A 25,304-nucleotide genomic window follows, 5' to 3' on the forward strand; every position below is an offset into this window, starting at 1 on the left:
GAGTGAAATTCAATTCTTATATAAGTAGATGATTTCTTGTTTAGGCATTCATGGTTTATTGCGATACTATGGTGTTATTGCAGTCCTTCCCCATTTTCTAACTTTTAACTGTTTGTTGTGTTCTAATGATGGTTTTTATTATTTTTGCAGGATATCGCTAAATCAATGTTGAAGAATGAGATTGGGATGGGATAATTTTATTGTATATTGAAATACTTTGTATAACCACTCTGCTTCTACATTTTATGATACCATTCATTGGAAAGAGACCCCATTTTGTATCAGTAATAGAGTATTATAAAAAAGATTATCTCTATACATCCAAATATATGTGCATGATAATGTCGAGAGTTCCATTCTTTTAATTTTTGGTACATATCAAGTCCAAAGTCTAGAAGGAACAGAAAAGACCTACAATGGGACATTCCTGGTTCAACTTATACCTCATTTATCATCACTCATCAGTCAAAAGATTAGGAATGCTAAGTGGGACAAGTCTCCATATATCCATTTAAGATGATTACTCATTGCATATCAAATTTAAGATGATTACTCGTATATATCCATCATATATACCAAATACAGATTTTTGAGAGTTTTTACTTTGCGAATATATTGGAGGATGTAAAGTTAAATTTTTAGATAAAAAAATTCGAGTAATCTTGTATGAGCGTAAAAAAAGTTGAACGATTCCTGCTATTGCTAATTGATTGAAGTGAAATACAAGCACTTCCACGTCCCCTTGGGGACATCCGAGAGTGGCTTCTACTTTCATGCGAGGAGGATTATTTCTAGTGGTAAAGGCAAAAGACCAAATCCACTGTTGCTTTGTAACGCATGCAGAGTAGCTCTAGGCATTCATGATTCATGATACCGATAACTCTAAGATTTAAAAGTAAAAATTATGATTAGATAGTATAAAACAATTTGCACCAGTATCCAACTCTTAATCCGAAATACAACTACGAGTGGCGACCGGCGAGAAGAAAAACTACAAGGCTAGCTAAAGCTCACCACTTAAATTACCCTACTATTAATATAGCTTCAAACTGATGCCTTCTGGATAATGCGAACCTTCATCTCGTTGCTGCTCAAAAGCTCAAATATGCAAGTATCGCCGATACCAATTTGGTTAGAAGATGCGAACCGAGACCACCCGGCAGAAAAGGAGTGTGATGTGTTCAAATGGACAACGTTCACGGCCCATGTTTTTTCCTCTGCATTTTTCATGAAAATCTTGAAATGTTTTTGTTTAGAAAAATGCTTCCTAGAGAAGGCGGCAGGGACGTACTGCAAGATTGACATCAAACAAGACTTCAAAAGAAATTACATTTGACATGTAGAGAGAGGGAGGGAGGGAGGGAGGGAGGGAGGGAGGGAGGGAGGGAGAGAGAGAGAGAGAGAGAGAGAGAGAGAGAGAGAGAGAGAGAGAGAGAGAGAACAACACTGCCCAACATAATTGAAAGAAATAAACATTCAAGAGATTTTTATTCTAGCTTTCTATTTGCACACATGAAACATTCAAATTGATATTTCTCAAACATACTTATAACAAATGTATCAACTAGCATATGCAACTCCGTATAGCTGATTTAGTATTTTCCTCAAGCATAATTCCTAGAAAATCTAGCTGATTTTTACCATGACCTATTATAAATGGCCAATTGCCCACCCATAATCATCTTCCTCACATTTTATCAAACTTTTGTGGCAGAAAATTTGATGAAATGTTGGAAACACGACAATAAGGGGGAAATTGTCTATTAATGACAGTTCAAAAGAAAATTTGGCCAAAATAAGAATTCAAGAAAAAATTAGCTCAAATGAAAAATCGATAATAATACTCTAATTTGTATGTATCTTTGACCGTTTGGATACAATGAATAAATCATGATGGTGCTTTTTTGTTATAATATTGGAATTGTGATGCTGGCTTGAGCAGTTATAAATTTGGTTATAGCTTCTTAACATGTTATCATATATAGTACTGGAAATGTACCTGTTGCCAAAGGCTTTGATTTTATTATTTAACCTCTTTCCAACTACACAAAAGAGAAATTTTATTCCTTGGATGCATCATGCATTTACTAAAGGGAAATCGTTAATTGTAATTGTCAACAAAATTGTGGCCTAAAACAAACTAAATGAATGAAAACTTAATCAATGGTTGCCTTACCACATTACTTGACGTTCTTATTACGCTTTTAAAATGAGGGAATTTTGATTTGAAAGACTCAGACTCAGCTGCAGCTTCCATATCCTCCTCAGATGTGTCATCTTCCGACTCCTCATCAGATGTGTTGTCTTCGTCATCGTCCCAATCGTTAGATGTGCTGTCTTCGTCATCTTCTTCGGGTTCACAAAGGTTTTCACCTGTAGTTTCAAATCCAAAAAAAAAAAAAAATCATAGACATAAGTTTTATGGGTTCCAGTAGTTAGCAACATCTGATCTGACGATACCTGAATCATCGTTGCTGCAAGAGCTCGATGGATGAGGACGCTTAGACGAGCTCCCATCGCACTTTCTTTGTCCACCACCACCACTAGGCATTTTAGTAGTGTCAGCAAAGGTGGAATTCTGATTAGTTGATCCAATCTTGGTAGAACCGACTTCTCGCTCACACGCGTTCATGCCAAATACCCTTATGCTGAACTTCATCCTCCCATCATAGATGAATACTACAAAGTTGCCGTGACCCAAGGAATTATCCCTCAAGAACTCGTGCCAGCCATCTGTGAAACGCACAGCACCCATTGTCGTTCTACTCACTTTGACACTCCATGAACAATCCAAGGAATCGGTCAGCGTCAAAAATGCTCTCTCGGACAGGTCTTTCTGTATATGTTTCAAGAAGTCTCTGGGGATATGCTTTAGAAAATAGACACACAAAATGTATTTACAAACTAAAATTTCAGAATTGAATTTGCAATTTAAACCAAGCAGTTACGGAGAAACAGGAAAAATGCAAGAAACTAAAACCCACAGCGCAGTAGTCGGAAACTATTACCAAATACTCAGTGTTGTAACCGGCAACAAGAATCCGGAAGAAGGAAGGCTTCTTCTCATCATTTGTGGATTTGTTTTTCACCATTTTACCGCTTGAAAGCTGCAAAACCCTAATGGTTACATGGAGGAACTTTAACTTGGTCAAATATAGAGAAATGAACTCAGACTTGAAGAAGGTTGGTGAGTTCATTCAATATTTACATGTGTCATCTTCAGTCACTAGTGTCCAAATAAATGGAGTTAATGGCATTGGTTTCCAAGTTTCTGTTTAAGGAAACACAATACCATTTTTACTTCGCTTTAAGATCAGTAGGAATGTGGACTATTGTGGGATGGTAGGTGTGTTGTGGGGACGGATGCTTTAAATCTTTAAAACTATTTCTACGAATTGAATTTGTTTTGTTTTTTTGTTTTATTGTTTTATTGTTTTTTTGTTTTTTTAACTCACATGGCAACAAATTAGTGTAGTTAAGATCAAACATCACTTCACTAATAGTAACAAAGCCAACCTCCGTAAGGCTTGTTGTAATTCTCTACCAGGATTCTAAAATAATAGCATTATAACTTTGAATTACAAACACAAGCATAACCTTGAGCAACATCTACTACAAGAATCTGCTATCTAGGGTCTCAGACAAAGTCAACATTACCGATTAGGGAAAAGGATTCCGGACTACTCAACGAAATCCAACGAAGATAGGGTTTCGGACCACTCAATGGAACCGATTAGGAAAAGGGATTATGGACCACTCCACGGAATCCAACGAAAAAAGGGTTCCTGACTACTCAATGTAATCTATTACTACAGTGTGTATGGTCCTTCAATGCGGAGTAACTAGATGGAACCATAAATATCCATCTGATAGCGTCCCCCAATGCAGATTAACCAAGCTGGACCGCTTATGGATCTTATGTGACCAAGTAGGTAGTGACCCCCTGGTATTTTAAACACTATCTCTTAGTAGTTTGAAGATCTCTTAGCACTTGAAGATGTACTTGAAACTTACATATTTGATCTGTGGTTGACTAATGTGTTTTTGGGGCTGAAAGGAATTAGTGATCTTAGAGAAAAACTGGTTAAGTACCAATTTGGTAGTGCTTAAATTTTTTTATAAGTAGGGATGAAAAACAGTTTGGCTCAAAATTGTGTTTGTAATTAAGCCAAATATCCCTTATTTTCAAATCACGGCGAGAAATAATTTAAAAGGAGAAGCATCTATTTGCTGCTTTCAAAAACCGGCTTTTCATCTAAAAACACGGGTGAACAATAATGTTTAACTAATTTTTGTAATTGCCGACCCTACCCTTATCCTCTTCCTTGCTTTGGTCGCGTCTCATCTCATCTCATCTCACTGATTCACAACGACACGTGCTTCTTCATTTGGATGCTTTGTGGTCAGAGGTAAGCCATTAGACACCTAGCGCGGAAAACGATCTCCTAAAAAGTCTCTTTCATGGAATTTACCTCTCTCACGCCCAATTCTAGACCCCAAACCCATTCCCAACTCATTGCCCCAAACCCACTCCCCAACTTGGAACTTCATTCCTAATTCAAACTTATACCTCCTACCACATCAAAATTCATAAATTATTCAATACCAACCTCTTTCCAAATCCACCCCATACATCTTCTCCCAAATCCACAACCATTGTCAAATTCAAAACAACTATTATGGACTCACCTTCGATGATGATGTGAAGCTATCACATCTCATTGATGAGGGAGAGAAGTGTTCTAGAGAGAGATTAAATAAAAAAATAAACCACAAATAAAACGCAAAATAAATTATTATATTACATCTAAAATCATATTATTTTTAGTCATTTGACATAGTCACTTCAGTTTTATATAGATGTTTATCAAACACTCAATTGCATTATTTTACAGCTGTTTATTTTCACAATCCACAACATAAGCATTTTTTTAAGTACAACAATACCAAACTAGCCATAATTTTCACTTGTACCCCATAACAACTCGAGCCCATCTCTGGTGCTTATCGAGCCATTTTTCGTTTTTTAATCTCAAGTGTTACACTACTAGGGCTTTCAATCAATGAGAATTACAGTACTAGAAAATGTGCTATAGAGCACCGTTTTGAGGACACCCTTCTTCATCAGTGACTTGCAAATTGGACTGTCACCATTGTTAAAATTTGGTCTCTTAAACTTTTGTAACACCAATCATTGGTGGCTTTAACCTTTATAACACCATTCCTTGGTGTCAAACTATAAAATTTTTTACACCAAAGACTTGTTATATGTTTTTCAACTTTGGAAGCTGATTTTTTTTTTTTTTATCTTCTTTTTTAGTTTTCTTCTCCTTATTTTTGTCAAAGATATTTTTATTTTCATTTAATAATGCTATTCTACAGTACTTCACCCCTCGTTTAAGAGTAATATTATTCATACCATATTTTTATACCACCTTAAGTGACATTTGATGTGGACAGCCACATCATTTGAAAAATTTGCAAAACCCAAGGAAAGAAAAGAGAAAGACTTCTCGTATACCACAATCATCATTTAATTAACTAGTTTTTCTTAATTATTAGTTTATTAAATAATGAACTAAATTTAAAAATATGATTAATTCAAATGATGTGGATGTCCACATAAAATGCCACCTAAGGTGGTATGAAAATGTGGTACAAAAACATGGTATGAATAACGTTACTCATCGTTTAAATGCAAAGTTTACCCAACCCTAATTTTCAACCAACCTCTCTCACTCTCCCCTCCCTGCGCTGAACTCCTCGCCTTCTTGCTAACCCTAGCTCCCTAACCTTTCGATTGTAAAGCTTTCTGAACCCAGAAATTAAGGGGGTGTGGTCAAATTAGGATTTGGTAGGATTTTAATAGACTTTAAAATCTGAGTGTAGTCAATTAAAATTTTAAAAGGGGTTTTAAAGGACTTTGAAATCAGGATGTTGTCAAGTTAGGATTTAGCATGATCTTAAAGAATACATTCAAACCCATGGGTAGTCAATTACGTTTTAAAAAAGTCCATCCAAATCTAGGTGTAGTGAGAATAATAAAGATTTACTAAGATTTTAAGGAATGAAGGATTTTGATGGATTTGAAGGTGGGTAATATAAATACCAAATGCTATCAACAATACAATCTTCCCCCTTTGATTTCTTTCACGCCAGACAACAGAAGAGGAAGAGCCTCGCATACTGAAGATAGAGAAGGAGGGTGAAAGGGCATCTACATCATCCTGAATCCACACCTGCGAGTACGTTTTTCTTACCCATTTCTCATCTACTTGGATTATTCTTTGCATTCTGTTTGTTTGCCAAGAAAGTTCAGAAACCCATATAGATATTGAAATTTCAACAATAACAAGAAACCAATTGGAATTCAGCGCTAATAAAGCAAAAATTTCAATACCATGATCAAATTCAGTACCAAGGTATGTTAGCTTTCACTTCAGTTCACAAATTTTGGGGAGCTTTCGATTTCGGGTTGATGGATTTGCTGTTGCTGATAGGATCACTCTTCAGATATGGATGGGAGATAGTTTAGATAACTGGGAGGGGATCCGACCTCCAAATCGAACAGATAGACCCATTTAACCCTCCCAACTAATAACTCACAGTTGCTAGTTGGAGAATGAATGTGGGTTATGTAATTGGACTAATTGGGTATATTTTTTTTTCTCTTTGCATCGATTTTTTTTCGTTAACAAAATGATAATGTGAGTGAGATTTCGGGTAGTTTTCTGCTTGTGTAGTTACCGCTGTCTAATTACAAAAGTTTTGGTATTTGATTGCTCAAGACGTCCAAAGCGACGCTTCTATCATTTAGATTTGATTATTCATGACGAAGTTGGTATTGTAAAAAGCTGGAGAAAATGTGATTTGGGAATGCTATTGAATTGCTTTGTCTCGTAGAATATCAAACACTTTTTGTTCCTTCGTGAATATAGAGTATCAGTATTTATCAGTTCAGAATGAATTGTTTTCAATTAGAGGAACTTCTCGATGCTAAAACGGATAATGTATGTGTAGAAAATGTAGTGCAGAGATAAAGGAACGATGTTATCAAAATGAGAATTTGTGGAAGACTTTCTTTCTTCACTGATATTCACGGTATATGTTGCATTGGCTATTTTGCCTCACAGAGAAAGTATGCCAGTTGACTGCTGAAGGTCCTTCGACGAATCTCCTTGTTTGGAGGTAAAAAGCCAAAGAGAAAGCCAGTTGCCTCCTGCCCATGGCTTAAGCCGATGCAGCAGAATACTCGTTAGAATAAAATGTTCGAAAATTAAAACCACTGATGATCGTAAACAAGGCGTGAATAAAATGTTCGAAAATTGGAAAATGTAGTTTTGCTAGATTACAAAGGATGAGTCCTAGACAAAGTGAAACATATCTAAACTGAATTATCTACAGTTACATTTAAATGCAAAGCTGTCAAGTAATTGATTTATCTATATTTCTTAATTTATCTTATAATTGATATTATATGTATGGTTTTCTGGTTGTTAACTTATTTGTGGTTTTGTTTATCTGATTGGGTAGTTTATGTAATGTCTCAAACAAGCATGGAAGTGGAAGGTGGGGAAGAAATGGAAGTGGATGAAGTGGACGAAGAAATGGAAGTGGAGCAAATGGTGGAAGAACAAATTGAAGAAGAAGAAGAAGAAACTAATGAAGAAGAAATTGTGGAAGAACTTTATGAAACCATTAAATATTTATTGATGGCAATTCAAGCTGTAGTCCACGTGCTAAAAGAGTTTATAATTACATTTGGACAACCTATTGAACGTCCTTTAAATCAAAGATCAATTACTATGGAATGATTCAATTATATACATAAAGTATTGAAAGAGGACAGCCCAAAGGATTTCCGGCAATTATACACAATAGCACCGAAGATGATGGCCAAACATGGATTAGCAGTGCCATGTAAAATAAGGGAAAGTACGAGATTTTACCCTTACTTGAAGTAGGTATAGTTGTCTTTTTTTATTTATTTTTATTTTGTATCGTTCTAATTTATTCCAAATGATAAACTTAACACTCTTTTAGGATTATATTGGAGCTATTGATGGCACACATGTCCCAGCATCGGTGTTCGGATGCAATGTAAGCAATTATTGTAATCGTAAGGGTGTCATATCACAAAATGTATTAACTGCTTGTAACTTTGATTTGGAATTCATGTACGTCCTTAGTGGATGGGAAGGATCGGCTCATGATTCTAGAGTACTAAATAATGATTTGACAAGAAGGAATGGACTTAAAGTGCCACAAGGTATCAAATTATTATTTATAATTTTTTTATTATTTAATTTCTCATTATTCCATTGAGTTGCATACTAAAATATATATTATCAGGTAAATTTTTCATAGTAGATTGTGGATTTTCAAATTGACGTCAGTTCTTAGCTCCTTATTGAGGAATCCGATATCATCTCCAAGAGTATAGTGGTTAGGGTTGTGAGCCTAGAAACGAAAAAGTGTTGTTCAATCTTCGTAATGCTTCTTTAAGAAATGTCGTCGAGAGGATATTTGGTATTTTAAAATCACGATTCCCGATTTTAAGGATTGCACCTCCATTTTCATATGCAACACAAACATATGTAGTATTAGCTTGTGCATCAGTGCACAATTTTCTTCGCAAGGAGTGCAGATCAGATGAGTTTCCTGTTGAACTAGATAATGAATCTTCTTCGTCTCCACCATTATTAGTTTTTGAAGGGGATCTTTACCAAGATTTTCAAACACAAGAACAATAACGGAATATTGCTAATGAATGGATATATAATATAGCTTTGGACATGTGGAAAGATGCCCATAATGATAACAATGTGAATGGAGGATAATGAGTCACAAATAATTCTAGTGTGGTAGTGATGAATTTCTGATGATTTTCTTGTAATGTTAGGTTTTGTGGCTGCGTTCAACAACAACAACAACAACAACAACAAAGCCTTTTCCCACTAAGTGGGGTCGGCTATATGAATCCTAGAACGCCATTGCGCTCGGTTTTGTGTCATGTCCTCCGTTAGAACCAAGTACTCTAAGTCTTTTCTTAGAGTCTCTTCCAAAGTTTTCCTAGGTCTTCCTCTACCCCTTTGGCCCTGAACCTCTGTCCCGTAGTCACATCTTTGAACCGGAGCGTCAGTAGGCCTTCTTTGCACATGTCCAAATCACCGGAACCGATTTTCTCTCATCTTTCCTTCAATTTCGGCCACTCCTACTTTACCTCGAATATCCTCATTTCCAATCTTATCATTTCTTGTGTGCCCACACATCCCACGAAGCATCCTCGTCTCCGCCACACCCATTTTGTGTACGTGTTGATGCTTCACCGCCCAACATTCTGTGCCATACAACATCGCTGGCCTTATTGCCGTCCTATAAAATTTTCCCTTGAGCTTCAGTGGCCTACGACGGTCACACAACCCGCCGGATGCACTCTTACACTTCATCTATCCAACTTCTATTCTATGGTTGAGATCTCTCTCTAATTCTCCGTTCTCTTGCACGATATATCCTAGGTAACGAAAACGGTCGCTTTTTGTGATATTCGCTAGATTGCTCCGATCATTAGTGTGGATAAGTATATAAATGGATATAGATAGGAAAGCAAACACAAGATGTACGTGGTTCACCCAGATTGGCTACGTCTACGGAATAGAGGAGTTCTCATTAATTGTGAAGGGTTTACACAAGTACATAGGTTCCAGCTTTCCTTTAGTGAGTACAGGTGAATGATTTAGTACAAATGACATTAGGAAATATTGTGGGAGAATGATCTCGTAATCACGAAACTTCTAAGTATCGGAATGTGGTATCGTCTTGACTTGCCTTATCTGTCTCATAGGTAGATGTGGCATCTTCTCTGGAAGTACTTTTCCTCCATCCAGGGGTGGTATCTTTAACTGGTGGAGATGCACAAGGTAATGTATCAATTTCACTTGAAGCTTACTTGTAGTTTCAGGCTTGGTCAAGCGCGATACAAACCATGTAGTAGGAGTCCCTCAAGTTGCCGAGCTAGGGGATTTGCTGAAAGAGGTGACAGACAAGGTAAGCAATCAGAGCTCCGGCTGATTGTTCACATTCTCCCTATCTTACAGGCAGCATGAAGGATAAAGAGAAGAAAAATGAGAAGAGATGATATGGGATACTTTTGCTTTTGAAGAAGTAACTTTCCACAGGCTTATTCTTGAACTGAGCTGGAGGGTTTTCTGGTTTCCTCCAGAGTATAAGGCCGACTGAAGAATTTGAGGGTCAAAACAAGTCCATCAAATCTAGAGTACGTTCGACCCTACTGATATGGGATACTTTTGCTTTGACAGAGTAATGGATGTATCGGCACGTGTGCTGTTACGCTTGTCTCCACATGCTTCCTTGTATCCTTCTCACTTGCCCTATCTGTTCCTCAGGCAGATGCGGTATCTTCCTTGGAAGCATAAGATGTTGAAGATGAGTACTCGAGAGCAATGCCAGGTAAGTAAGTTCCAGGCAGTCAGTTCCTGGCTGGAAGCTTGATTCCAAGTGCTGACTGATTGCTCTCTTTCTCCTTGTCTTGCACGTAAGAACAAGGCCAAAGGAAAAGACAGGGAAAAAGCATGATATGGGATACTCTTGCTTTTAACCCTGATGATATGAGATATTCTTGCTCTAGTATAACTTGTTTGCAGAGGTATTATCGGGGGGAAAGAAAGCTGAATATTTCGAAATGCTTCGTTGAGAGTGCCCTCTCATATATGAGGAAGGGTTGAGCATTTTTGCAGGTCTGTCTGTCCGTTGGGGATGGAGGTTGACATATATAGGAGTCTCCTTAACAACAAGTAGTAATGCTATTCCTTTACCCTGTCAGAGCACTTTGAAAAAGTGGTCTGTGGTATGTGGAAAGCTGATGTTGCGTGTGAAGATTACAGACAGCTTTATCCAAGGAGATCCGGCTCTTGTAGTTGGGAAAGTGTTGCCTCTTCGGTTTTCGAACAAGCAATCCTATCAGGGATCTGGCTCTCGAGATTCGGAGAACGATGTCTCTTCGATTTTTGAGAAAGCAATCATGCTGGGGGTCTGGCTCTCGAGATTCGGAGAGCGGTGTCTCTTCGATTTTTGAGAAAGTAATCATGTTGGGAGTTTGGCTCTCGAGATTCGGAGGGCGGTGCCTCTTCGATTTTGGAGCAAGCAATCTTGTTGGGAGTGTTTTCTCGAATGTGAGTAAAGGTTGGCCATGTTTGCTAGTCTACCTTGCCACGAAGCACAGAGGTTGACACACAGGGACTTTCCAATTATCCAGCAATGGTACTGTTCCTTTACCCTCTCTTCGATTTTTGAGAAAGTAGTCATGTTGGGAGTCTGGCTCTCGAGATTCGGAGGACGGTGCCTCTTCGATTTTGGAGCAAGCAATCTTGTTGGGAGTGTTTTCTCGAATGTGAGTAAAGGTTGGGCATGTTTGCTAGTCTACCTTGCCACGAAGCACAGAGGTTGACACACAGGGACTTTCCAATTATCCAGCAGTGATACTGTTCCTTTACCCTTGTGGGTAATAATATGGGGTAGCTAGACCTTCAAAATTTATGTGTCTAAACTTTGTTAGTGCTGTTTCTTTGCTATTCTTTTACCCGTCTTGGTCAGAGCGATGTAGTGGAAGCTGCAAGCTTCACGTGCTCAACTTTGGCAGAGAACTTTGGCAAAGTTATCTGTGATACACATGAGCTACTATTGCGTGTGGGAAGTGGGTGATTGAACAGTAAGACTCATGTGCTTTCTACTTCACCAGAAGTCTTCGACAGAATGCCCATAATTTCCGCAAAGCTGAGTGTGCGTGTGACAGGTGCTGCCAAGGCTGGAAAAGTAGGTGCCTCTTCGATTTCTGAGATCGGCCCTCGTGGTCTCTGAGCAGCCCAACTTTTGAGAAAGCAAGCGCCTCTTCGATTTCTGAGATCGGCCTTCGTGGTCTTTGAGCAGCCCAACTTTTGAGAAAGCAGACGCCTCTTCGATTTCTGAGATCGACCCTCGTGGTCTCTGAGCAGCCCAGCTTTTGAGAAAGCAAACGCCTCTTCGATTTCTGAGCAGGCGCCTCTTCGATTTTTGAAGCTCCGTCGAGTGCAGATTTTTATAGGGGCTGGCATTAAGTTCCAAAGCACACTTGAATCTCCACCAGTAGAAGCTCCATTCTTACACTTCTAAGATCTTGATTTGTTCGACCTCTTCTCTCTTCAACACCTTTGAAAATGTCTGGCCCCTCCGACCGTCGTTTTGACTTGAACCTTGTTGAAGAGGCAGCCCCGCCTTCTCCAGACAACATATGGCGCCCATCCTTCGTCTCCCCTACTGGTCCTCTTACCGTTGGGGATTCCGTTATGAAGAATGATATGACCGCTGCGGTGGTGGCCAGGAACCTTCTCACTCCCAAAGATAACAGACTACTTTCCAAACGATCTGATGAGTTAGCTGTTAAGGATTCTCTGGCTCTCAGTGTTCAGTGTGCAGGTTCTGTGTCTAATATGGCCCAACGCCTATTTGCTCGAACCCGCCAAGTTGAATCATTGGCGGCTGAAGTGATGAGTCTCAAACAGGAGATTAGAGGGCTCAAGCATGAGAATAAACAGTTGCACCGTCTCGCACATGACTATGCTACAAACATGAAGAGGAAGCTGGACCAGATGAAGGAATCTGATGGTCAGGTTTTACTTGATCATCAGAGATTTGTGGGTTTGTTCCAAAGGCATTTATTGCCTTCGTCTTCTGGGGCTGTACCGCGTAATGAAGCTCCAAATGATCAACCTCTGATGCCTCCTCCTTCTAGGGTTCTGTCCAGTACTGAGGCTCCGAATGATCCCCCTCCGGTGCCTTCTCTTTCTGGGGCTCTACCGACTGCTGCAACTTCTCCTAAGCAACATTTGTGAAGGCTCTCTCTTGTTTGTTTATTTTGACTCATGTATATGTACATATTTGTAGCTTATCGGGGATATCAATAAATAAGCTTTCCTTCATTTCAACGTATTGTGTTAAATACACCAAAGCCTTCTTCGCTAAGTTCTTTGAATTTTCTTTTGTTGGAGCTTTGTGAGTGGAGCATGTAGGTTGAGGTAGTGTTCCCTTAATTTCCTGAGTGACGAAAACTTCTCGGTTGGAGACTTGGAAAATCCAAGTCACTGAGTGGGATCGGCTACATGAATCTTAGAACGCCATTGTGCTCGGTCCTGTGTCATGTCCTTCGTTAGATCCAAGTACTCTAAGTCTTTTCTTAGGGTCTCTTCCAAAGTTTTCCTAGGTCTTCCTCTACCCCTTCGGCCCTGAACCTCTGTCCCATAGTCGCATCTTCTAATCGGAGCGTCAGTAGGCCTTCTTTGCACATGTCCAAACCACCGTAACCGATTTTCTCTCATCTTTCCTTCAATTTCGGCTACTCCTACTTTACCCCGGATATCCTCATTCCTAATCTTATCCTTTCTCGTGTGCCCACACATCCAACGAAGCATCCTCATCTCCGCTACACCCATTTTGTGTACGTGTTGATGCTTCACCGCCCAACATTCTGTGCCATACAGCATCGCCGGCCTTATTGCCGTCCTATAAAATTTTCCCTTGAGCTTCAGTGGCATACGGCGGTCACACAACACGCCGGATGCACTCTTCCACTTCATCCATCCAGCTTGTATTCTATGGTTGAGATCTCCATCTAATTCTCCGTTCTTTTGCAAGATAGATCCTAGGTAACGAAAACGATCGCTCTTTGGTATTTCTTGATCACCGATCCTCACCCCTAACTCGTTTTGGCCTCCATTTGCACTGAACTTGCACTCCATATATTCTGTCTTTGATCGGCTTAGGCGAAGACCTTTAGATTCCAACACTTCTTTCCAAAGGTTAAGCTTTGCATTTACCCCTTCCTGAGTTTCATCTATCAACACTATATCGTCTGCGAAAAGCATTTTGTGGCTGCGTTCGAGAAAGCAAAAAAGAAAGAAGAAAATATTACTTGTAATGATGAATTTTTTATTAATATAAGGTTTTGTGGTAGTGTTTGAAACTTGGAATTTGGAATTTCATCTGATTGCTTAGCTATTGCGATTACATTATTATTCTGTGTATTTGAGTTCATGATTGTGCTTGCTAACACTACAAATTTATTGTTATGGATTTCCTTTGATTCAAAACATTTATGTTTCTTGTGCATTATTTCATTTTATGTTATAAGATTCAACTAATAAATGCTAAGAAATTCACAAAAGAAATCCATACAAATCCATAGAAATCTATAATAGAAATCCATATAAATCTATCAAAATCCATATAAAATTGAGAATATTTTAAAATCCTTTGAAATCTATTACTTAAAATTTTTTTATTAAAATCCCGTGAAATCCAAATTGACTGCAACCTTTCAAACCCATTTCATTTATCTTCAATTTTTGACGCCATCCGCCACTAATTCCCACTCTCTTAACATTTCAGGCTTAAGGGTGCGTTTGGTACGTGGGACGAGACGGGACAGAACGGGACGAGGCGTTCCGTCCCACGTTTGGTATGCCAAAAATGGGTGGAAAGCGCTGTTCCACGGGACAGAAATTGGGTGTTTTTGCGTCCCGCCTCCCCTCCTGGAACGAGTTGTTCCACGTATGTGGAACACAAATATTCCACTGTCTACCCTCCCTGTCTCTCCCGTAGCCTCCCTCTCCCGTAGCTTCGTTACCCTCCCTCTCTCCTGTAGCCTCCTCCTCCTCCACCTCAAACCCAGCTGCATCTTCCTCGACCTCAACGCTCCCTCCACCACAGACTCACGTTCTGGGGAGTTCGCGGGGGTTCATCTTCATCTTCGTCCCATATTTAGTCATTCATTCATTGTTCAAGGAATACAATCTTTAGTCATTCACTTTCTTTCTCTAAATTCTCTGCCATTGTTTTTCGTTTTGCTTCTTCTTCAATCTCCAAAAGCTAATCATGGTATTATTATGTGTTCAAATATGAACAAGTTCAAAAAAAAAAAAATGTCTCGTCCCGTCCCATGCATAAATATTATACCAAACAACAAATAGAACATGAATAAGTTAGTCATTTAATCTTTTGGTTTCGTTCCGTCCAACGTGTACCAAACGCAGAACGGAACAACCGTCCCGTTCCGTCCTGCGCGTACCAAACATAACATGGAACCTTGTTCCGTTCCGTCCTGTCCCGTCCCGTTCCGTCCCATTCTATTCCGTCCCGTCCCGTCTGCGTACCAAATGGTACCTAATAGTCCATCTCGAAAGCCAAATATATGTTGGCCAAAGGCAAGGCAGATTTCATCTCTGTTTCAGAGTAAAGTTTTTATATTTTTCACACAATCCTCCAAATTTTTAATTTTTTTCTAGCGCGAAACATATATCGCTGAACTCCTTGAATTCAATGTTTGTATGCACAGCAAACGTTTCGATTTTAGCTTGATTTCCTTTTTTTTTTATGGAATTTTAGTTGATTATTGTTATGAAATTTTAGTTGATTATTGAGTGAATTTCATTTTTTCTTGACAGTGCATTCTTACACCAAAACCCCTGCATACGAAACGTGAGCCTTTTGTTTCTCTGCTGTTTTTGGGTACTCCTGTTCGTTCATCTGGATGCTTAAAATGAATTTTTCTTACACCAATGGGATTCTGCAATTTGGGTACTGGTAGAGTTTTTGGAATTTTGTAATTTGAATTACTTATATCTTGATTTTTGTGGATGGGTTGGTACTTATGGGAGAAATCGACTCTGAATAGGTTTTTGATATATCTTCAAACAGTTTATCCATTAACTTTAGTTTTTAACCAAATATTATACAACTCTCATTCAAATATATATTGATAATTTGGTAGGAACCCAAATCCAAACCCAGAACTTCAAACACTCTTCCTTTCATCTCTCTCTACGGCCTCTGGGTATTCTCTCAATTGATGCTCTAGTATTTGTTAAAATTGTTAGATTTAGGGTTTGGATTTAAATTAATTTTAGGGATTTTGATTGTGGTTTAAGTGTTTTGGTATGTTCCCTGCACATTGCAAAATTCGGATACTATTTGGGAGTTTTGGTATTGCAAGTCCGGTGTTTGGCTTAGATGTGGTGTTTCAATCTGAATGCGGGTTCTGTATGTAAAATTTCAGCTAAGGTTTCTCTGTATTCATTATATAGAGAGATTTTCTTTTAATGTATTAATTTGAACTTATTTGGAGATTTTAAGGATTTTTGTGTGTATTTGTGCTTTTGTTCCCCAGTTTGAAATATATATACATGTATCAGGTTACCAAGAATTCCTCATTGGGGTCATTAAACCCTGTAGTTATTAGTTAAGTTCCTCAGTGCGGATTTCTACAAACTACACTTGAGAAAAATAATTATGTAGGGGCTCTATTTCGTCTTTTGAAAAACAAACCAAGGAAATGTAGATATTATTTTTACAATTTGGATACATCTGATCAATTGTACGAGTGTTACTGTAAAAATCAAAGCACACAATTTCTTTTTTCAAAGGATTCCTAATAGCGTGGTTTGGCAAGTGCTAGTCCGTATTAAATCAGTCGTCCTTATCAATAATAGTAGTAGTAATAATAATTTAACTTAGTCTTGTTATTTTTATTCCAGGTGTGTGGGCTTGAATTTAAAGTGATTGTTCTTGCTTATGAGGATGGTGGCGGTGAATTTTTTTTCAAGTATATCGTATAATTTTTCCCTTTATTATGTTTTCTTGTTGGTTGCTAACTTATTTGGCTCCTGTTGTGCAGAACACACTGAGCAAAGAGCTTTCTGCAAGTAAGTTTGATTATGCTGGGAATATATTGTACATTACCGGTTATTTTTGTGCCTTGTTTTAATTCTACAAGCATGGATGAAGTCATTTGCATTTTCTTGCATGTTGGAGTAGTTTGATGGTGTATAATGATAGACATGAGCAAGGAGCATTGTGCAACAAAGTTTGATTTCCCTACAATTTGCAAACTGTAGTCATTAATATAATATCAAGTTGTGAGAATTTTCTTAAGTTTCAGAATTTCTTTTGTATTCTTGAGGGTTACTAATAAATGTTGAATTGCTTGTTAATTATTATTTTGTTGGCATTTAGAATAGCTTTGGACCTTTTCCGCCACAAGAGGTTTCCTTGAGGTAATTAATTGTTTTTGGCAAATTCATATTAAATTGTCGTTGGCCTCTAAGTACCGACCCAAGTGAATGAGTGAAATTCAATTCTAATATAAGTAGATGATTTCTTGTTTAGGCATTCATGGTTTATTGCGATACTATGGTGTTATTGCAGTCCTTCCCCATTTTCTAACTTTTAACTGTTTGTTGTGTTCTAATGATGGTTTTTATTATTTTTGCAGGATATCGCTAAATCAATGTTGAAGAATGAGATTGGGATGGGATAATTTTATTGTATATTGAAATACTTTGTATAACCACTGTGCTTCTACATTTTATGATACCATTCATTGGAAAGAGACCCCATTTTGTATCAGTAATAGAGTATTATAAAAAAGATTATCTCTATACATCCAAATATATGTGCATGATAATGTCGAGAGTTCCATTCTTTTAATTTTTGGTACATATCAAGTCCAAAGTCTAGAAGGAACAGAAAAGACCTACAATGGGACATTCCTGGTTCAACTTATACCTCATTTATCATCACTCATCAGTCAAAAGATTAGGAATGCTAAGTGGGACAAGTCTCCATATATACATTGCTTATCAAATTTAAGATGATTACTCGTATATATCCATCATATATACCAAATACAGATTTTTGAGAGTTTTTACTTTGCGAATATATGGGAGGATGTAAAGTTAAATTTTTAGATATAAAAATTCGAGTAATCTTGTATGAGCGTAAAAAAAGTTGGACGATTCCTGCTATTGCTAATTGATTGAAGTGAAATACAAGCACTTCCACGTCCCCTTGGGGACATCCGAGAGTGGCTTCTACTTTCATGCGAGGAGGATTATTTCTAGTGGTAAAGGCAAAAGACCAAATCCACTGTTGCTTTGTAACGCATGCAGAGTAGCTCTAGGCATTCATGATTCATGATACCGATAACTCTAAGATTTAAAAGTAAAAATTATGATTAGATAGTATAAAACAATTTGCACCAGTATCCAACTCTTAATCCGAAATACAACTACGAGTGGCGACCGGCGAGAAGAAAAACTACAAGGCTAGCTAAAGCTCACCACTTAAATTACCCTACTATTAATATAGCTTCAAACTGATGCCTTCTGGATAATGCGAACCTTCATCTCGTTGCTGCTCAAAAGCTCAAATATGCAAGTATCGCCGATACCAATTTGGTTAGAAGATGCGAACCGAGACCACCCGGCAGAAAAGGAGTGTGATGTGTTCAAATGGACAACGTTCACGGCCCATGTTTTTTCCTCTGCATTTTTCATTAAAATCTTGAAATGTTTTTGTTTAGAAAAATGCTTCCTAGAGAAGGCGGCAGGGACGTACTGCAAGATTGACATCAAACAAGACTTCAAAAGAAATTACATTTGACATGTAGAGAGAGGGAGGGAGGGAGGGAGGGAGGGAGGGAGGGAGGGAGGGAGGGAGGGAGGGAGGGAGGGAGAGAGAGAGAGAGAGAGAGAGAGAGAGAGAGAGAACAACACTGCCCAACATAATTGAAAGAAATAAACATTCAAGAGATTTTTATTCTAGCTTTCTATTTGCACACATGAAACATTCAAATTGATATTTCTCAAACATACTTATAACAAATGTATCAACTAGCATATGCAACTCCGTATAGCTGATTTAGTATTTTCCTCAAGCATAATTCCTAGAAAATCTAGCTGATTTTTACCATGACCTATTATAAATGGCCAATTGCCCACCCATAATCATCTTCCTCACATTTTATCAAACTTTTGTGGCAGAAAATTTGATGAAATGTTGGAAACACGACAATAAGGGGGAAATTGTCTATTAATGACAGTTCAAAAGAAAAATTGGCCAAAATAAGAATTCAAGAAAAATTTAGCTCAAATGAAAAATCGATAATAATACTCTAATTTTTATGTATCTTTGACCGTTTGGATACAATGAATAAATCATGATGATGCTTTTTGTTATAATATTGGAATTGTGATGCTGGCTTGAGCAGTTATAAATTTGGTTATAGCTTCTTAACATGTTAACATATATAGTACTAGAAATATATCTGTTGCCAAAGGAATTGCAAGAACAACCTTGATTTACGTGAAAGCCGCTCGATGTTCTTCACGCCACTCAAACTTATCTGAGTCCTTAAGTTTCAAAAGCGTAGAGAATTCCATCATTTTGCTAGTGAAATTAGCTATGAAGCAGCAAAGAATATTTATTTTTCCGAGCAAAGACTGGAGTTGTTTTTTGGTCGTCGGGGGTGGGGCGTCAATAATCGCACGAGCTTTATTCTAGTCTACCTCGATGCCGCGATGGTGGACAAGAAAACCTAAGAAATTACCAGCCGACACACCAAAAGCGCATTTGGCCGGGTTCATCTTAAGGTTATGTCGACGCATGCGAAGGAACGCTTGTCGAAAATCATCAATATGCGTTCTGTGACTTTTCGATTTGACCACGACGTCATCAATATACACTTCTATGGTTGTGCCGATCAGGTCATGAAAAATAGTTTTCATCGCGCGTTGATATGTGGCACCAGCGTTTTTGAGACCAAATGGCATAACTACCCACTCGTAGGTTCCAAGTGACCCCGGGCAGCAGAAAGCAGTTTTATAAACATCGGCCTCGGCAATAAATATCTGGTTATAACCAGCATGTCATGATTAGCTGCGGCGTCGATTAGCAAATCTAAAATTGGCATGGGATATGTATCCTTGGGTGTTGCCAGATTCAAATTTCGAAAATTAATGCAAATGCGTAGGGCCCCATTTTTCTTTAGCACTGGTATGATATTCGCCAACCATTCGACGTATCGAGCAGTTTGGATAAACCCGGCATTTAAAAGTTGAACAATTTCATCTTTTATGCCAAGCTGTACTTTGGTTGAGAACCGTCGAGGAGGTTGTCCAAAAGGCTTGCATCCAAGTTTGATACGTAATTCATGCTCGACAAGGGTTCGGTCAAGGCCAGGCATCTCATGATAGCTCCAAGCAAAATAGTCTTTAAACTCGTCGAGTAATTTACAAAGTTCAGATCTGATAGAACGAGGCAAGAAAACACTAATAAATAGTGGCCGAGGGTCATTAACCGTCCCAACATTTATTTCCTCCAATGGATCTTTGACTTGAGGCCGATTGTCTTCAAGAGATAAAACAGGACCATTGTCTCCTTCGGCGAGGAACTCTACGAGGTTAACGCCCGAATTCGGCTGTTTAGAAATCACATACCAATGAGCTAGAAATCGTTCCATGGTCGATGAAACTGGCGCTTAGCGTTTGGTCTGACGGTGTCAGACATCAGGATTGGAAATGAAGCTAGCCAACCCGAGTCTCGCCGAATCCTGGTGAACAGTTTCAGCGCTAACCTCAATGGCCTTTTGAACAGATAACTAAGTCGGTATTCCTTCCTCATTGAAACCTTGTAAGGTGATGTAGCTGACGTGGTCATCATAATATCGTGCTTGAATCATGTTAGCTTCGAAGGGCTGAGCATTGACCGGATGAACAACAACCGATTTACAGTCCCAAAAGATGAGAACTTGATACAATGATGAGGGAATATAGCTTGTTTGATGAATCCAATCTCGACCGAGCAGTGCATTATACTTGGTCTTGGAGTCAACGATGAAAAATGCGGTTATGTGATTACGATCGGCGACGTTCACTTCTAGTGGAAGCACCCTTTTGGTTTGGGATTTATCCCAGACGAAGCTGCTCATGGTTATCCCTGATGGAATAAGTTCGTCGTTAGAGTGACGTAACGCCTTCATGATGGTTACAAGCATGATATTAACAGTTGTTCCACAGTCAACTAAAATTTTAGAGATAGGGTATTCTTCGATATGAGCTGTTACATACAACAGCTTTAGATGATGGAGATTGGTCGACGATGATCGAGGAAATAATTCGGTCAGAGCTGCCTTGAGGTTGTCATCTTTCGTTGTTGACTCAGCTTCGGTAACAGTTACAAAGTCAACGTGAATAGCTTCCTCAGTAACTACGTCGCCATCCAAGAAATTCGGTTGGAATGTGCTCGGTTGAAAGTCAGCCGACAAAACATGTACCATATTGATTTCCATGTTATCAAAGACCGAATGACCCATCAGGTTATGATCTTCTTCTTCGGGTTCCTCTTCTTCCTGGCCACCTTCTATGGAACCTCATTCCGTTGGATTTGTATTGAGAGTATCGTCTTTTCCTATTTCAATGGTATGTTCCCGTGATGTCTATTCGAAAGCCTTATCGTTATGTTTATTGGCCCCAAGTGCACCTGGAACCAGAATTGAACCTGGGACTCATAGCGGGAGATGAGCTTGCTCCTGGTACATGATGCGGGCATCCCTAGTGTCAAGATATGCATCCAATTGTGTGACACGTTCCATTTCATCGGCCGTAAGGCCGAAAAGAGAAACGAAAAAAAAAACTTTGAAGTGGTATCGTAAATACCAAAGGTCATCGAACGAGAAGGGAAGGTATACCGCGTCGATATCAGTGTATGGGTCCACTTCAAAGCCAAGGACTTGAGCTTCGCGTATATGCTGGAACCTAGCTTTCAACCCTGGATCTGAGGTCTTTTGAATAATTCATTCAGCATCTGGACAAGTTAGAACTAGATCAATTGTATCTTGACATGCTTTCAGCAAACTGTATAAATCGTTAGCCAAATGCTTTTTATGGAACTCTCACATGTATTCCAAGGCCTCCCCAAGGAAAGGTGGATGTAAATTCCATCGAATTTTTATTAAAGGTTCTTGTGCGGTTAGCGGGGAAAGTTTGCTTTCAACTTCCTCCTTGAAGTGCTTAAGGCGTGCCTTCATTTCCCTAGGCCGAAGAAGAAGTTTGATCCGCTTGTCGGCCTCCTCAAATGTAGTTTCAAAATCATGATTGACCTGCTGTTTTCCTTGAACCAACTCTGTCATAATGGTTGGGGATGGTCGTTCATCATCGTTACTAATTTTTTCTTTCGGTCGCCACTTAGAGACTGAAATTTCCTGGACTGCTCGTCAGCGGGCCATGCAGTCTATTCTTTGGTGCCGACGCTTTTGGGATTAGGACAGTGCAGTGTATACACCTTTAGAAGAGTGATAAGTATACCAATGCTGACCTCGAGGTTCGGGAGGTTTGAAAGTTTTCTGGCTCGGTGAAGAACCCGAGCTACTAGAATTACGTGCGTAATAGTCCTCGTTATAAAATGGTGCATTGAAGTCGAGGCGCTGTCTGACTGAAGGTTTCTCTTCAAATCGTGCTTTAGGGCCGAGCCTATCAAAGACCATTTGATGTTGACCTGCATCGAGCATCTTTTGATGTGTTGCGGCCATAGATTGCTGTATCATAACCTGAGATAACTTTTCCTTTGGCTCGGTGTTGACATTTGCTTTACACTATCTGCATAAAACCGCCAACCCATCCTTTTCATTGGTGCTGGAGTTTGTCATGGGCTTGACAATAGCTGATCCCAAAAGAGCTGTGGGTGGCTTGTTTGAACAAAAATCAATGTTGAACTATGGCCGAAAATTCTGCTTCAGAATACGTTGCATTGTAACGAACTCGACTTTCCCTTTTCCTTTGTCCCTGGGTAGGCAAGAATCTACCATATTTACTGTTGTCGTGGGAAATGGGTTGGTATCAACACCCATTTTCTTTTCCAGAAATTTGAGTTTACCGTTATCAATCCAGCTTTGGATAGCATCTCGAAACACGACACAGTTATTTGTCGTATGCTTGTTCGAGTTATGGTACTTGCAATATATCTTCCCTTTCAGTTCTTTAGCCTTAGGGATGTTATGTCCTGGCCGAAGTTTGATAATCCTCGCAAGCAACAATTGGTTGAAAATTGCATCGGCCTTGGTGATATCAAAAGTATAAATTTTTGATGTTTTGATTGTGGTTTCTTCAGAGGTCGAATGACTTTTGGGATCTGTGGAGTTAGGATGAACTAATGCCTTGCGTATATACGGTTTATCTATGACAATTTCGGCCGCATCTATTCTAGCATATTGGGAATCTTCTCATTCGGTCGATGCGTAACTGACCAAAGGGTTCTTGTAGATTGTTCCTCGGGTTGGAGACTTTGACATATTTTCTTCTCGAAGTAGATAATCATATTGCTCGATGTGTTGAGCCAATTCATACATATCCCAAAAATTTACCCCCAAGAATTTCTTTTTATATTCTACATCCAACCTGTTCAAGGCAAGCCTGACAAACTCGACCTTCGGGAGAGGTACTCGGCACCAATTTCGGGCTGACTTGAACTGTGTGAGGTAATCCATGGGCGACTCATCGGTCGTTTGAGCCATTCTGGCTAATGAGGAAACTGACATTTCTATTCCTGGTCGATAGAACTGTTCATGGAATTTTTCGACTAGCTCCTCCCAACTTTGGATGGAGCTAGAAGGGAGATTAATATACCACGCGAATGCCGAGCCTGTCAATGAGAAGTTAAATAGCCGCAACTTATGAAAATCACTATTAACATCTCGGCATTATGCTGTAAATCGAGCGACATGCTCTAATGACGACAAGGATGATTCTCTCGCAAAAAGGCTAAAATCCGAAATTTGAAACCTTTGGGATACTCAAATTTCTCCACGTAGGCCGGGTATGGATGAATGAATTTTGGGAATTTCGGCCCTTTTTTCAAGGCCGAATCGATCATCCTTTGGACCTCTATTATATCAACAGATGTTTCGATCCTTTGGTCGGATCCGTCTGATATACTGCTTGATCCTCCTATTTTTTCTAAGTCAATTAGTTTGAGCCGAGCAAGGATTGGCTCGGCCTGTACTATTGGTAACAAATTATTTCTTGGTGGCAATTACAGGGAAAAATCGAAGAACCTGTCATCGTAAACCTTGCTAACCAATATTTCAAGCAATCTAGTTTGTGTCTCACTGGTACTGCGTATCACATCATGCAGTTTATCGATTCCTCGACTAAATGTCTGTTCAACCGTCTGATACTGTTCGTCAAGTCGTCTTCGAAGAAACGATCTTATTGGTGGATCAGAGCCTTCACCACCATCCTCAACACAATCCTCCATTATCCCTTCATTGAGAACGTATGTGTTTTTGTTAGGGATTTCTAGACTGCGAAGCTTGCCGCCGAGACCAACTTCCTTTTCTTGGCGAGTCGCACTTGTGGACTCAAGTGTCACGGTGCTAAGGGGATTCTGTGCTTGTGGTACATTTTGTCCTATGTTCTGAATTGACAAATCGATTGTTGATTTTCCCATAGTTGTTTTATTTTTAACCGATCGTGTCTCAATTGGCATGAACTTCGTAGTTTTAGCACTGGGTCCTACTGGGCGTGCTAAAATGTTGACTTTAAAAACTACCAAGTCTACATGACGCGCAGACTGAGTAATCTATAAGCTAACTACGTCATTCGATTGAATGCGGGCGTGCCAACTCGACGGTCGAGCTCGGCCGATGAGTAAAATGTGTTGACGTTGCGTTGAGCGTGCAGCTGACTTCGTCTTGTGATTACGACCGAGGAAGGAACACGTCTCGGCCTCTTGGGTTCTGAACCTGAAGACAAGGCTACTATTGTTACGAAGTTCACAAATCGTCGTCGTTAGATTCGGTCACAGTGATGGTATTCGTTATAGTAAACTCACTCCGAATCGACACCAAAGTGTAAGGGCACAAATACTCAAAGCGGATATAATTCTTAACAGTAAACGTGGTTCAGCCGTCGGAATGCCGAACTCTAAATCCCACTTTTGAGTATCCAATCATAAAATAACTCGACGTGCAATGTGCCGAGCCCAGTAAACGGTAACACCTCACTTCGTCGAGAAGGCTGATGAGATGACCTCGACCAATAAGGATTCGAAAATCCTTCTCGACCGAGATTTGGATAGATAAACAGTCGCCCTCGTTGCAGTGCTATTTATGTCAACTAAAGATGCTGCGAGATCGACTGATTCTACGACGACAGTGCTGTTTATGCCAACTGAAGATATCACCGGTTGCCTTCACAATGCTGTTTATCCAAATTGGAGGTATGTCAGTGAAAATAAAAGACAAAATCTCAAGGTTGTTGAGAGAATTTGCGCAGGGTAGTTGTGTGTTGAATTGGAGGGGCTTGTTTCGATGTCTTCCTTCCCTATTTATAGCAGCCAACCTGTATTGAATCCCAATCACTCCGGGATTAGAACTCTTTCTCATGATCCAACTTTATCTCGCCCAATCCTATTCCTACTAG

The 25,304-nt window shown here is 39.3% G+C and overlaps 4 protein-coding genes and 1 long non-coding RNA gene across 6 annotated transcripts in view; 4 read left to right on the forward strand and 1 right to left on the reverse strand.

The window, feature by feature from the left end:
- LOC126587785 (uncharacterized) overlaps positions 1-14,467 on the forward strand; it is a 30,007-nt gene extending 15,540 nt beyond the window's left edge. The window contains exons 3-4 of one of the 2 annotated variants that reach the window (XM_050252854.1): positions 8,044-8,269; positions 8,353-8,605. In XM_050252854.1, coding sequence (XP_050108811.1) covers positions 8,044-8,269; positions 8,353-8,390 — 264 coding nt within the window. In that variant the 3' untranslated portion in view covers positions 8,391-8,605. Of the gene's footprint in view, positions 1-8,043; positions 8,270-8,352; positions 8,606-14,439 lie in introns of those variants that run through there. The other variant, XR_007611225.1, reaches the window with a different exon arrangement.
- LOC126587786 (B3 domain-containing protein Os01g0723500-like) lies at positions 865-3,168 on the reverse strand. Its single transcript, XM_050252858.1, has 4 exons — positions 3,009-3,168; positions 2,461-2,869; positions 2,177-2,373; positions 865-1,290 (listed from the first exon to the last, which is right to left on the reverse strand). Exons 1-4 carry the CDS (start codon positions 3,090-3,092, stop codon positions 1,045-1,047), a joined length of 936 nt encoding a protein of 311 aa, XP_050108815.1. The 5' UTR covers positions 3,093-3,168; the 3' UTR covers positions 865-1,044.
- Positions 6,065-7,811, forward strand: LOC126587789 (uncharacterized). The gene is made up of 2 exons (XR_007611226.1): positions 6,065-6,245; positions 7,534-7,811. It is a non-coding gene; the product is annotated as an uncharacterized LOC126587789 (long non-coding RNA).
- Positions 10,751-12,980, forward strand: LOC126587788 (uncharacterized). Its single transcript, XM_050252859.1, has 2 exons — positions 10,751-11,202; positions 11,421-12,980. Exon 2 carries the CDS (start codon positions 12,213-12,215, stop codon positions 12,885-12,887), a length of 675 nt encoding a protein of 224 aa, XP_050108816.1. The 5' UTR covers positions 10,751-11,202; positions 11,421-12,212; the 3' UTR covers positions 12,888-12,980.
- A 556-nt stretch (positions 14,468-15,023) lies between the features above and the next one.
- LOC126584237 (uncharacterized) lies at positions 15,024-17,237 on the forward strand. Its single transcript, XM_050248685.1, has 5 exons — positions 15,024-15,031; positions 15,084-15,282; positions 16,584-16,635; positions 16,724-16,751; positions 16,864-17,237. The coding sequence occupies exons 1-5, from the start codon at positions 15,024-15,026 to the stop codon at positions 16,916-16,918; spliced, it is 342 nt and encodes a 113-aa protein (XP_050104642.1). The 3' UTR covers positions 16,919-17,237.
- Positions 17,238-25,304: the final 8,067 nt, after the last annotated feature.

This window comes from Malus sylvestris, chromosome 10, assembly GCF_916048215.2.
Source record: "Malus sylvestris chromosome 10, drMalSylv7.2, whole genome shotgun sequence".
Taxonomy (NCBI): Eukaryota; Viridiplantae; Streptophyta; class Magnoliopsida; order Rosales; family Rosaceae; genus Malus; species Malus sylvestris.

What these genes read in the sequence shown, in the direction of transcription:
- LOC126587786 (XM_050252858.1), bottom strand. Translation starts at nt 3,092, where the DNA reads ATGGTGAAAAACAAATCCACAAATGATGAGAAGAAGCCTTCCTTCTTC. An exon ending in TTGCAGCAACGATGATTCAG is followed by an intron (nt 2,374 to 2,460) that starts GTATCGTCAGAT and finishes TTGAAACTACAG; the next exon opens with GTGAAAACCTTTGTGAACCC. An exon ending in TAAGAACGTCAAGTAATGTG is followed by an intron (nt 1,291 to 2,176) that starts GTAAGGCAACCA and finishes TCAATCTTGCAG; the next exon opens with TACGTCCCTGCCGCCTTCTC.
- LOC126587788 (XM_050252859.1), top strand. Translation starts at nt 12,213, where the DNA reads ATGTCTGGCCCCTCCGACCGTCGTTTTGACTTGAACCTTGTTGAAGAG.
- LOC126584237 (XM_050248685.1), top strand. An exon ending in GATTTCATCTCTGTTTCAGA is followed by an intron (nt 15,283 to 16,583) that starts GTAAAGTTTTTA and finishes TTTTTATTCCAG; the next exon opens with GTGTGTGGGCTTGAATTTAA. An exon ending in GAGCAAAGAGCTTTCTGCAA is followed by an intron (nt 16,752 to 16,863) that starts GTAAGTTTGATT and finishes ATGTTGGAGTAG; the next exon opens with TTTGATGGTGTATAATGATA.